Below are 13274 nucleotides of genomic sequence, written 5' to 3'. Positions count from 1 at the left end.
CAGAATAAACCATTAAGCCAGACCTGTTGTGTGACATGTATAAAATAAAATTGGTAACATGCAGAGTAGAAACTTTTAATTTTGACAGAGCGACCCTGAGCTTCTGACTCAGCTTTGTTTTGGAGGGGAGTCAATTTCTAATTGCAGTATAAGCTAAAGCTGACAATCCCTGACTCCCATATCAATTGGCCATCCCAGAAAAGATCTACAAGAAGTGATATGACCTTCAACCAAGATCCAGTTTTGTGTGGTGAAATGTGACTTGAAATGAGGCCAATGCGAGGTGGCACTAATGTTACGCTGTATTTTTAGGAGATTGTCCAAGATGTTCGGAGGAACTCTGTGTCCCGGACACCCACCCCGCCCGGCCGCTACTCCCCTCACAGTCCTGTGGACCGGGAGCTCCCCATCTCTCCCCACTGCAGGTAAGACACCCCCACTTCAAACTCCACTGCAGCATTGAAAATCTACTTTGTTCTTAAACCCCAAACCAAGTCACGTTTAGCATTTATAGTCAACCGACCTAGACAAATTATGGGTTGTTTTGTTGCAAAGTCCAAGACAAGATTGCTGTTCAGGATGCGAACCCGGGAGTGTAATTGAATATGTGCATGAATGTATACTCTGTAATTCTTGCTGTACTCTGATATATCTTTGGCATGAAAGTAAACTCCTAGAGGGTGTGTGGTGTTCCACTCTTTAGCTGCAAGTATTTCACAAAGGTTGGATCACCAAAGCATCACCCACTGACCTGGCAGTTGCCTCTGCCCGGCTGTGTTTCAGTGGCAGATGTCAAAAGACGCATCACTTTTTCTCTTTAAAACGTGGAATCGGCCATTATTGTTCTTAATCGGCTCATTTCACCATCACAAACCCTTTTATCAGTGAATTATTATGAAGACCTGCAGAACGTGAAGTGTCAGGGCTCCCACTACTTTACATGTCGTGCTCACTGCACAAACCCAGCCAAGGTGGCAAGTGGCCAACCGATGCAGCTTCTACTGATAGCCCTGCCGCTCAGCCACAGGGGGTTATGTATGCAAAGGAAGTTGAGAAAACCCTGGCTGACCTCCAATCTACCCTCAGCCAAGCACTTGCCAATTGCCCATCGCTGGGGGCATCTTGGTTAAAGCCTGGTAATAACGAAGTTTCTAGACTCAACATCCCAACCTACAAAAGACACCTTTTCTCTTTGAACCTCAGATACTGTTTATACTCGGCCAGTGATAGAGAGGAAAGCTGTATGGTCAAGCAAGGCTCTGGTGGCTCCAATTTCTTGCAATGCACAGATAAAAAGAAACCAATCAAGGAATCGCTCTTCATTGGCTAATGCACACTTTGTAAAGCACTAGACGCAAAGAACTTTAGAGGATCAATGTATACATGATGTATAGTAAATAAATAACCCATTTGGCACTCAGGAGAGAAAAACTGACACTCACAGAGGGGAAAACCAATGCTTTTTATGTATGTATTTATGTATATATTTATAGGAGGGTAACACAATAAGAAACAAAATGGATTAGTCAACGACCTGAACGGTTCAAAACATTTCCAGGAAAAGCATTAATAAAAGGCATATGCTTGAAGCCCCAGTGCAGTACATTCCTTTTTGATTCACCCCTCTTCTCAGAGGGGAACATGACATTGAACTACAACCACTTCTTGTCTGTTAATGTCTCACCCAGACAATACCAGTCCAATTACGCTCTAAAAGGATTGCAAATGAATTTATCGAAGCCTTTCGGAATTTGTTCTTGCTCATTCAGATTCACGCCCTTTCCCATTGCAAATTAAATCATGCTCTTGACAAATGACAACCATAATTTCTACCTCTCTGTTTCCTGTCTATGTATTTCTTTATATCTGACACAAAATCTGGTAGTGACGGCAGCTCTGTGTAATTAGAGCGAGAAAATCGCATCTCTTCGGGAAAGTGCAGCTGGATTAATGTTTGAGCTGGTAACATAGTTTGCAATTAAATTTAAGAAGCAATTAACACTGCTAATAAAATTCACTTATCTTCTGTGCCAAAACACTGATTCAATTAACTCTTTCCATTGGAAGTGCCTACCTGAATTCAGTGAAGACTGACTGTTTTTACAATGTGGGGAAAATAAAGAAACCTCAAACTCCCGCTGCACAGAATGTGGTCAACCCCGAGCATTGTAGGGCAAATCCATATACTGGATAAATCGCTGCCTGTCAGTTTCTGTTCAGTAAATCTGCATTGAAAGAAGTGCAAAGTCAACTTGCTTCTCTGTCACATTAATAAAGGAAAAGACAGGACCTCTCCTTTTGGTGTGCTCAAGCTGTCAACAGCATTCCATTTGGCTTAAATGATCTTTGAAGATCACACCATTGCTTCCCAGTCTCTACCGGCTCTGAGGCTAAGGAGGAATTCAGCTTTCATGACTTTTCCCTTCCAAACAGAGCCCTTATCCTGCTGCTTATCCTTTCAGTCACACTGACGACCAAAGTACTTTGCTGACCAGTGTGCAGCGCGGTCAGCCGACGGCACCACTGCGGCTGTGGCCGGGCTGCGCGCTCTCTGCCCAGTCTGCGGTTGGCAGATGTTTCTGTGGCTGCAGGCTGTGCAGCAGAGCACACTAGACCAGTCACACCTCCTCCCAGCTCCAGCAGCAGGAATGTGCCCCTGTCAGCACATTCTCCCAGTAGCCCCTGCACCACAGAGAATATGCACTGGCTACACCACTGCTTCTCAAAAACCATACATTCTTATTTTTTTATACATAACCTAGTCTCCAACTCCAGCTGTCACATTGAACGGTCCTTATACAAACAGTAGATTTATTTTTGAGTTCCTGTATGTAGACCTCTCTCTCCCTCTCCCCCAATATTTCCATAACAGACACCTATCGGATGCTATTTCTCTCCTGCCTTCTGTAGCCCTATTTAACAGACAGAACTGCATAAAACACTCCAGAATCCAGCAGATGTATTTACTGTAAGACAAGTCTATACACTAAGGCCACCTAAACTGCCCATTTCTGTCACCCTAATGGGCTTATGCTGCAGCCCATATTTCCTATATTTCCTCACACCCCCGCCCACCTCCACAGCCCCCCACACGCATGCAAGCCCCCAAAAACAGCACTCTCCTTCTCCAGCCAATCACGGGCTGTCTTTGAAGCCGCCTCTCAAAACTCTCAGCCAATAACAAGCAGCCTACGGGCACACCTTTGAGCCAGCCTTGTTCTCTGTTTTCTCATGACTGGGATAGATCAGTTGCGTGTGTGTGTGTGTGTGTGTAATACTGCTCCAGCACTACAGAAGATACTCTAGTAGTTAGCTCTCAGTTGAGCTAACACCCCAGGAATTTCTACCTTTGTTCTCAGCTTCAAGGTGAGTTGAGTAGATTTTTTTGGTAGGGGAGCTATATAAGTAGTTGAATTTGAGCTGAAGCCAGTGTACAGGCAGTGCTCCAAAATCTTAAGTTGTATATTGGAAAAAGCTTGTCTAGTGAATCTCTTTAAAGTTACAAAACAATAACAGAAACATCTGCTTGGTTTCTGTGGTTAAATTTAATCCGATTGGAAATGTTTATTCCTCGTTTGAAATGTACTGTTTTCCTTGTACGAGATCATTTTCATTTCATCTTTATTTCAAAATCAATTGGAGCTGATATACAAACTATCCACTTTGTTGTTGTTTGATTACAAACCAATGTATATACAGTAAGTTACCCCACTAAAGGTGCTTTTGGGCTGAAATGTGCTTAAAGAGTGTATTCGAATTGCTATAGCAGTGTCGGGTCTTTTTTTTTTTTTTCTCCTTCCTTTTTCTGTTTTCTTTCTCCCTAATTCAAGAACAGCAGGTTTTAATTTTAGTGTTTTAGGAACAATCCAAGGGAACAGAATCAGAGCACCTTTCTTCGCACACACACAATAATTTCTTTTTTTTATAATCAGAAATTAAGTTTCTCCTTTTGCAAATACTCAAATTGATGCAAACTGATGCACCTCGGCATTCCAAAACTACCCTGAGGGAGAGAGGCAAACACAGCTGCATACACACACACATGGATACGCACATACACCAACAAAAACACCAGGCTGATTGCCTCTTTTCATACTTCAGTCTAGACCCTAAAGTTTGGGGCTTTAGTGTTGGTGAACAAACAGACAGCAGCAGATAAACACAGTGCTCAGAGTCAAAGGGACAACTCAAGTAGCCAACCCCACCCTGACACCACTTGATTGATTCTTCACCAACAACTACAATCTCCAATCCACAAGGCGGCACAGGCTAGATTCAAGCCCCAAAATTGGACAGATGTTGATTTCTGAAATATATATACTGTGCTTATCCTGTATACAGAGCTCTGCTGTGTTAAAATGAGCAGCTTTGACAATGGCTGCTTGTGCACTCTGGTTTGCTGCCTCCATACTGATTGTCATTGTAGTTTCTTTATAATGTTCTCTGTATCCGTCACTTCCTCTGTTGAAAAGCTGTCTGTTCTGTTGGGTTTTATTCAAAAAGGAATTCACTCCTGATTTAGAGAACCAGATGAGACAATTTCTGCCCCAATTTCTATATACCCTCTCAGGGAGTTTTACGGAAAGGTGTCGGTAAACCTTTACTTGTTTGTGCATTGTGCTTGCAGTTAATCATTACCAGATATAACCCAGGCTGTCATTGAACTACCTCAAACTGCCCCCCCCCCCCCCCCCCAACCCTGTAATTCAGCATTATCTCGTCACTGAACAATGTCTGCAATGTTCACCGATTTTAGCATGTGCTTAAGTGCGTACCAGCTATGCAAAATTCAGGCAATGAAAAAGCGGTTAAAAACATTGCATTCATTGTAGGTCTGCAAGTTGCTGGGATAAATCTGTAATGACTAGTGTATTTTGTAATGCGATAGTTCAGAAGAATGAGCTCATGAGAAGAAACAATGGAAAAGCATGCAGAAATCAAACCCGGCCCAACCACAGAACCTTCAATTAAGACGCATGACTTGGTCCGTCCGAAGATGTTCTGCGTTCCATTATTTGAGTTGTTTAAAGATCACAAAATGCTCAACGTTTGCTGAGACAGAGAAACTGAAAAGCTTCCAAATCTATGAAAAGGTCTTATAAGTGAAAACAACTTGGAATGCAGTGTAGTAATCGCTTTTTAACGGCACTCCCAAGGATAGATGCCTTGAGTGAACTTCAAACAGACATTCTCAGGGTCTGATGCAGTGATCTTCACTGTCAGGAACATACACCACACCGTCAGTGCTAAACCTTTCCAAATGGCCTGCACGTTGCTGCAAGCTGAAGGCGCGTGCAGGGGAGCCGGGCGTACATGTGTTAGCAATCAGCATCTGTCACTCTTGCAGGTTGTGAACAGACCGGCATGCAAGCATTTTTACGCTCTATTAACAACAAACTTCCCAAACACAGCTACACTGTTGGTTTTCCTGACCACAGTGAACTGAGGAAAGAGAAACTAATCTGCTAGCTGTTGTTTGAACCTTATTGTCTTCAGGGCTTGGGTGTAATCATGACATTATTCATCATGGTATTTGTTGATTTATTGTTTGTACTATGCATTTTAGCCAGTTGTCCCGCTTCTCTCCCACTGGGGGAAAAACTAATAATACAAAAATAAGTGTAAATGTATGTAAAGTAAGTAAATTCCAGCATTCTTTATGAACTATTCTCAGTCAGTGTTAAACGATCTTAATATTAAAAAAGAAAAAGGTTGTTTGCAAAAATTTAAATGGCTCTTTCACTGAATAATTCACTCAACCAATTCTTTAAAATAAGATATCTGCACAAGATAATAAAACCAATGTTTTCCTAATTTCAGGTAATATTTGTATATATTTCTTAATACCTTCAGATTCCAAACTTCATTCTCAAAGTTACTTTCCATTTAGCAGTTGTTTTTGATCAGTACATGGGTCTGACAGATGTTTAACTGTGTGCTCCTGTGGTTTACATTGAATATGGCACTTTTAATAGCATTTGGATTTGACTATCGTAAGTTCCTCAAAGGTATTTAATAATGTATTGTATTAATCTTAGTACTGTCAGGGTATAGCATAGGAAATCTTATGTTACTAAGCAAGAATTAAATTGCTGATAATTTAATCTAATTCATTGCAAAATAATTGTGTATATTTTCACCCTGTAAAGCAACCTAGATTAATGGAGCTGTGCTCAAGGCTTATCTGGGACATAGCTTCCTTTGAAAAGAGTCTGGAGTGTTTTTCTTAAAAGGCAATTTCCTGTCTAATCCACATTTCTCACATTCATAGATTCCCAGTGACATAAAACCCTACGCACAATTTGACCTTGACAGAGCTATGAACATTCAGACCTGTCTGAGTAGTTCACCGTCTGGACCTTCCCCCTTTAAATCCATCCTGTTTGTAGTGGAACTGGTTTGCAGGTGATTTAAGGTGTGACCTCTCACCCAGCCCCAACCCAGGCATGCCATTCTGTGAAAATGTCTGTCTTCCTCACGCTGTGACGGATACGTTTGCACATTAGAGAAGCAAACCAACTGGTTCTAGGTGGAGTAGACGTATAGTAAATATTAATACAATTCTAGTATCACTAGGGTGATCATGACATACACAGAAAAACACAGGGGCAGGCGGTTTCCATCTCGTTTCTGTGGCATACTACCACTTTCCAAGACCCCTTAGGCAATTCATTAAGAGAATTTATTGTGGCATTGACCTTGTGTTGTAACCTGATGTAAGAAATCCTAATAATCTTTCCCCCCGTGTGGCAGAAAGACACATTTTTCAAAAAGAAAAATGTTTTGTTAAATATCTTTAGAAGGAATAATCAAATATAATGAGAATATGAACTGGCACAGCCCCAGAGATGACATAGTTGGTGAGTGAAGGGGGGGGGAAATTAGATGATTTAGTAAACTGCACACAAAATACAAATTGTGGTTTCTGTTTATTTATTTGTGGGGAAAATGTATTAATTCATTGTCAAAACTTAAAAAAAGCAAAAAGGTATGTGCATGAAATATTAAACCCAGCCTCTGGCCTCTCTGGTTTTTCCAGTTGACTGCAGTATAGGTGTGTGGCAGTCACGGTTTCCAGATACTCCATTTGAATGTGTATTAAGCTAACATCCCAAAGGAAAGGGAGTGTTAAAAACACGCCTCATAGCAGGTCATGCCTCACAAGTCCTTATGTGCTGCAATTTCTTTACCATATGTTAGCCCATTCCTCCTGGCGCCTCAGTTCTGAACTGGAACAGAAAAGGTTAATGGAGCAGATGGGACTCGTCAAAGCACACAGTATTGTTCAGGAGCACCTTGGTAACAGACCGTTGCATCCAGGGCACCTGCTCAAGAGGAGCAACATGTCCTGTCACGGCTCTCTTAAATGCCATTTTATCTTTGGTTAAAAGCCTGGTCATATAATGATCCCTACTCAGAAACCTTTACCCCATGGCTGCATTCCTGAAAGGCAGGTTGTCATTTGGCCTTCAGCTCTTCATTAATTCAACTGACCTATCTGCTAGTTTTTCCAGAAATATGTTCTTATTCCTGACAGTTCTATGCAGAGATATGCTTGGTGCCGGACACAGTAAGAGTTAAACGTTTTTGAGAGGAAAGCTACAGTTCTCCACAATGATTATGTAACTAGATTAACTGAGAAAGCCAGGGCTTGGGTGGAACAATGGACACTCGGGTTGTGGTCGATGACATAGTTGCATACATATTGAACCAAGATGGCTTAGAGAACTATAATACAATTTTATAATATAGACAAAAAAAAAAAAGATAATATAAGAGTGGTTGCAAGTGAGCATTTCCGAGCAATTTTACAATCCCAGACTATTCGTCCATTGAGAAATGTTCGAGATTTGAATGCAGTAGAAAAAATGAGCCATGGAGGAAGGCTAGGGCTCTGAAAGGACCGCCCCCCCTTGGGATGCAGTGAGAGGCATGGCTGCGCTAACCTGCTCTCCCCTTCTGTTGGCAGCTCAGAAGTGGCCATGCAGAAGTTTGACCGCGACTCAGAGGTCTACAAGATGATCCAGGAGAACAAAGAGTCCCGCGCCGCGCCGCGCCAGTCCAACACCTTCCGCATGCTGCAGGAGGTCCTGGAGGCTGATGAGAAAGGTGAGAAATCAGACACAACCTCCACTCCGATGACTGACTGTTTTGGCTGCACCTGTAATCGCTAAACCCTGAAATGCAAAACACAAAAAGAATAACGCAAATACAAAGTATTTGCATGTTTCGTTTTGTGTTCAGGGCCACCCCCCCTTTCTGAACAATATGGCACTCCTAGGGCACTCGCACTTTCCTGGACTTTCTAACTTCTCTTCTCCCCACCTTGATGCCCCCTTCTATTACTCCTTATGCGATCTGTTCTTATTCTTCACTTAAATGGCCTTAACTTGTAACTTGATATCCACGTTTGGCAATTACCTGCTCTGACCTCACCAATGTATATAAATTCATTTTAAAGTAATACGTCAAGGAACAAATATTGTGTATATAAACTTTGTAAGGTGATGCTTTATAAGGTAGTGATTTTTCCCCAGTGAAGATTCTCTATTTTCACTCATTGCTGTCTGTGTGCGTCTGTATTGCAGAGGCTGCAGTGCGGTTTCCAGGGAATTTGGCCCCTATCCAACCCAAGCCAGTGTCCTCGGTGGCCGGGGTCCAGAAGTACCACACTTGTGAGAAGTGCGGCACCAGCATTGTGTAAGCAACCAGCTTCCAGCATCCCTTACTGTTCCACTCTAACAGTGATGTACCTACTGACTGGCAAATGTAACTCATGCCCGTTTCTTTACAAACTCGGAGACGTGTGATGATAAAACAAACTGCAACATGCATTCTCACTCTCATTCTTATGAACTAAGTTTGACCAAACCATTAACAGCCTGTGCAAAAATAGATTTTCTATGTGATATTTCTATTTCTCTGTGATGTGTATGTCTCACTGGATTACCTAAAGGTTTAAGGAAAGTGTCCACTTTAATAAAGGCGCTGCCAGTTTTGCCCTGCAGCGCACATGTCTTCATGCTGTGTCATCCTGTATGTGTCATCTCATGTCTCTGCAGCACACAGGCCGTCCGCATCGTGGAGGACCGGTACCGGCACCCGGAGTGCTACACCTGCACTCAGTGCGGCCTCAACCTGAAGATGCGCGGCCACTTCTGGTTCGGTGACGATATGTTCTGTGAGAAGCACGCGAGGGAGAAGTACCATGGATCCCCAGGGGCCCAGCCCACCACCGTCTCCCCCCGCCACTAGAGAGGAGCCTGCTGGACTCGACTCACAGCCCCAGGCAGGCTGAGGGCACTGGGCTCGGTGTGTGTGAATCCCCACAGAGGTCGTGCTGTTTTCCCATTCCGTTAGACCTGCCTGCCGTTGAACCAATCTGAAGCCGTCATGATTTTCGTATTGTTCCCAAGAAAGACTTATTAATAGTAGAATGTCATTTTAGTTCAAGTTTCCTTTTCAGTTAATTCCATAAGCCCTCCATATAGTCCTGCAATTTTCTCTAGCAACCCAGTTTTTGAGATTTATTTTCTTTAGACCACAAATTTGCTTTCTGATTTAATTTTTTTAATCAAGTGTTAGATCACCACAGCACAAACTCATTTAATTAAATCTCATTTACTGTCTCTCTGTGGAAGAAAATCCAACTCCAACTGCTTTATCTTTAAAAGCATCTGACTGTTACGAAGTCAAGACCGCCCCCCCCAATTAATGACAAGAAAAAAACTGTTGTCAGATGCAACATGAAACGGTTCAGTCGTGCAGCCTAACATTTTCATACCAAACCGGTAACCGCACTCTGCACAACCGCACACTTTGCCTTTCCCTACCACCAGCGTATCCCCCCAACTGCCCCACATATCTTATTAACTTGAGCTGTCCATAATTAGGACTGTAGTCGGCATTGAGAATAACCAGAACAGAAGTCATTCCTTTGGATTCATACATGCACATCCATACCTTTAATATTTAATCATACTTTTTAGGTGTTGAATTTACAGTTACTTTTACTTCAAAAGTGTTGTCCCTGCAGGATTCTTTTCCACCCAGGAAAAACTGAAGTTAACATGATTTGGGTAATTAAAGTGGGTTATATATTTCTAAGTTGTATTATTTTCCAGCAGATCCTACTGTTTTATGTTAACTTAAATTGCACACACTGCAGATAATGCTAGAATTAAAGATATTGTAAACTCCATCTCTAAGCGTCATTATAAATGCTTCATGGCCACGGTTTTGTTTCTTTAGCGCTGCTTCTGAAAAGAGTGCCGCAGCTGTTTAAATGTTCTCAAATGGGTCATTGGTTCCATTCTTCTTTGTTTTCCATTGTTTTTCTTTAGATTTAATTATATATATCTCATCACCAAGGCAGATCATTATATCAGAAGAATCAAGATCAAATCTAATCAAAAAGAGAATAAAATAAGAATCAATTAAAAGCAGAATAATAGTAAGCTAAATAAATCCCTGTAAAGGAAGCATTGGAATATTGTATTCTTCCCAGCAAAATAAATAAATGACTGCTCTTGCCAACATTTACATCTACATTTTTGAGAAGCAAGGGAAAAATATTTACCTTTTTTTATTTTTTGTGAATATATCTAAATATATTTCTTTAAGAGCTCAAAATATTTGTAAAATACAAAATATCCAGCAATATTATTTTCCAATGGGGTGAAGAAAATGTAACACATTGGGTCTTGTTTATTCATACCTTTTCTCTCTCTCTGTGTAATACAGGATTTTTTCTTTTTTTACAGTAATCAAACTGTACTATTATATTTGTATATTTTAAAAGTAGTATTCTCAAATTGTACACAAATATATATGGATGAAGGCAATGTATGTGGGATAAACTGTATAAAAAGATTGTGTGTGTGTATGTGTGTGTGTATATGGAAGTCATCCCTTGGTTCGGGTGACAAGATGGAATAAGGCCTTTGAAGTATTGCCTTTGAAAACGGGCCTTTTTCTGTTTGGCAAAGGGATTTTCTGAAGCACTCGTTTTCAAACTTGACACTGCCTGGCTGCTTTGTTATTGTAAAGACTGAGCCCAGGTCTCCTAATGTCCGGCGCTTGAAGATGGGTGCAGGCCATCCTGCTTTGAGAAGAGCTGGTTTGTCTGTAGCTGATATTTGGGTGAAATGATGTTCAGGAGCCCCAACTGTATATCTAAGGCTCCCCAGGGCCCCCTAGTTTGGGTGGCACTGTATGAGGAGTTACAAATACAGCAAATACGTACAAATACATAGGCATCCTGTATTACATGTGTAATTCAGGGTGAAGCCCAAACCAGTGGAATAAACCGGTCCCTCAGCCAGTGGCCAGGCATTGTGATGGTTCAGTTGAGTGACATGTTGCTGTAGGAGATTGTTACTTCCCAGAAGCTGTAGAAATCATAACTAGATTTTTTTGAAAATAATGCTTGTTTTTTGGAGTGTATGCCCATTTCTGTTTTTGTTTTCTTTTAATTTAATGTTGTCTGTGTATCTGAAGAATTTCAAAGTGTGCATAAATGCCTTATAAGTTATATTGTGCTTAGAATGTTTAATTCCAGTACATGCTTGATTTTCCTTCTGGTCTGAATGGAATTGAAATTGATTTTGTAAAAAGATACAATAACAGGATCTGAGATGAGCAAAGGATTAATGTATTGCTCTTCACATGCTGCCTTCTGCTAAGTAGTAGACATTTGTGAGCATATCAGCCCAAGTTTATGATGTACATATAGGGTTGTGTTCAGTGGTGTACTGAATCTGTACCTCATGCTAGGTAACAATGTGTCAATGCTGGGGATGATATTAAAGGAGTCCTTCATAGTATCTTAATTTCTGGTTTATTTTTTCTCACATTATTATTATTATTATTATTATTATTATTATTATTATGATGATGATGAATTGAATGTGTTTATTCAGTCTCATAACATAACATGGTTTTACAAATTCTTACATATAAATATGAAACACATTTCATATATCAATATCAATGCCATTTTGGAAATGTAATATTTTCAATGCATAAATACATTAATGCAAGCATACATCAATAAACACTACAGCTTGTTTAGATTACAAAATTCATTAAAGTATTTGTTTGAATGAATTTGTCGTGAACTACCCATACCCTCAATTTACGCAAATGACGTCATTTGTCCGTGTTTGACGTAACGTGATTAAGCAGCTCGAGCCATGTGGGTGAGGGTGAGCATGCGGCCGTTTTAATCTGACTTCCGTAAAAAAAAAGTTTGAAAAATGTTACGGCTTTACACGGGAGACAATGTGACAATATGCAGACAACTAATCGGCAAGTTTTGTGTTGGATACGTTTCAGGATACCCATTTGTGGTGTATTGTAATTGTACAGCACACACTGGAGTTTGTTGTCAAACTAATTTTGACAAGGTTGACACTGTCATAATTTGCTTTGAGTTGTCGTTACACTATTAGTAGTAGTAGTGCACCAAACGGAGATGTTATGACACAACTACAGAACTAAACACAGTACCAATTTGTTCACAAAGTGTCTAATCTCTTGCCTGCAATTCTTTAAAATGTCACTGTCAACAATAGATTGATTGGTTGCTAGGTTTTAATAATAGAACGTATTAACTGTGGTTTCAGCCAATTGATTATGAATAATTATAACCATAAAGTACATCAAACAATTCTTTGTTTGTTAAATTATATAAAAGTGTGATATCTAAAAATATCTCTTAATTATATGAAGTAATCGCATCCTCAAATGACTGTCCTCAGATCAGTTGAATACATTTGAAGTCTACAGGTTTTCATTCCAGCTGAGCTCTAATTAAAGCCAGATATCAGTCAACATACGTGACCTTTAACCCTGCGGGACAGAGCTTGGCACTGCTGGGGGTGCACATGACTGCGTTATACGGGTGCTGATTTACTTAAAACTAATTTTTTTTCTGGGGGTGTGATTTGTTTGAACCTGTTGAACAGTATGGGAGGCTTTTTGAGCTGTAACATCTGTTTAAATGTTTTTGTATGTTTAGTTTTTAAATATCTTCATAATAGATGACTTTCCTAAGATTTTGAAAACATTATGGTGGTTAATTAACCCATCCTTTTGTGTGTTGTCTCAACACTGTATATTTACCTTAGATAATGCAGTTCTGCCACCCAGGGTTTGGATGAATAGTGCTTCTTTTCTTTTAAATATGAATAAATTAGTCTTATAGTTGTTGCCTTTTCTGCTTACAGCTCTTCCTGTCCAGGTTCATTAAACTATGCTACACCTCAAATACG

The 13274-nt window shown here is 40.5% G+C and overlaps 1 protein-coding gene across 1 annotated transcript in view; it reads left to right on the top strand.

Moving 5' to 3' along the window:
- Positions 1 to 11825, top strand: part of pdlim2 (PDZ and LIM domain 2 (mystique)) — a 60137-nt gene extending 48312 nt beyond the window's left edge. Inside the window, exons 7-10 of the mRNA XM_066714462.1 lie at positions 313 to 425; positions 7970 to 8109; positions 8589 to 8700; positions 9063 to 11825. Coding sequence (XP_066570559.1) covers positions 313 to 425; positions 7970 to 8109; positions 8589 to 8700; positions 9063 to 9255 — 558 coding nt within the window. The 3' untranslated portion in view covers positions 9256 to 11825. The remainder of the gene's footprint in view (positions 1 to 312; positions 426 to 7969; positions 8110 to 8588; positions 8701 to 9062) is intronic.
- The last annotated feature ends 1449 nt before the right edge of the window (positions 11826 to 13274 follow it).

The sequence above is a fragment of the Amia ocellicauda genome, chromosome 9 (assembly GCF_036373705.1).
Source record: "Amia ocellicauda isolate fAmiCal2 chromosome 9, fAmiCal2.hap1, whole genome shotgun sequence".
Lineage (NCBI taxonomy): Eukaryota > Metazoa > Chordata > Actinopteri > Amiiformes > Amiidae > Amia > Amia ocellicauda.
The sequence above is the reverse complement of the archived record's forward strand: the minus strand, read 5'-3'. Positions and strand labels throughout refer to the sequence as shown.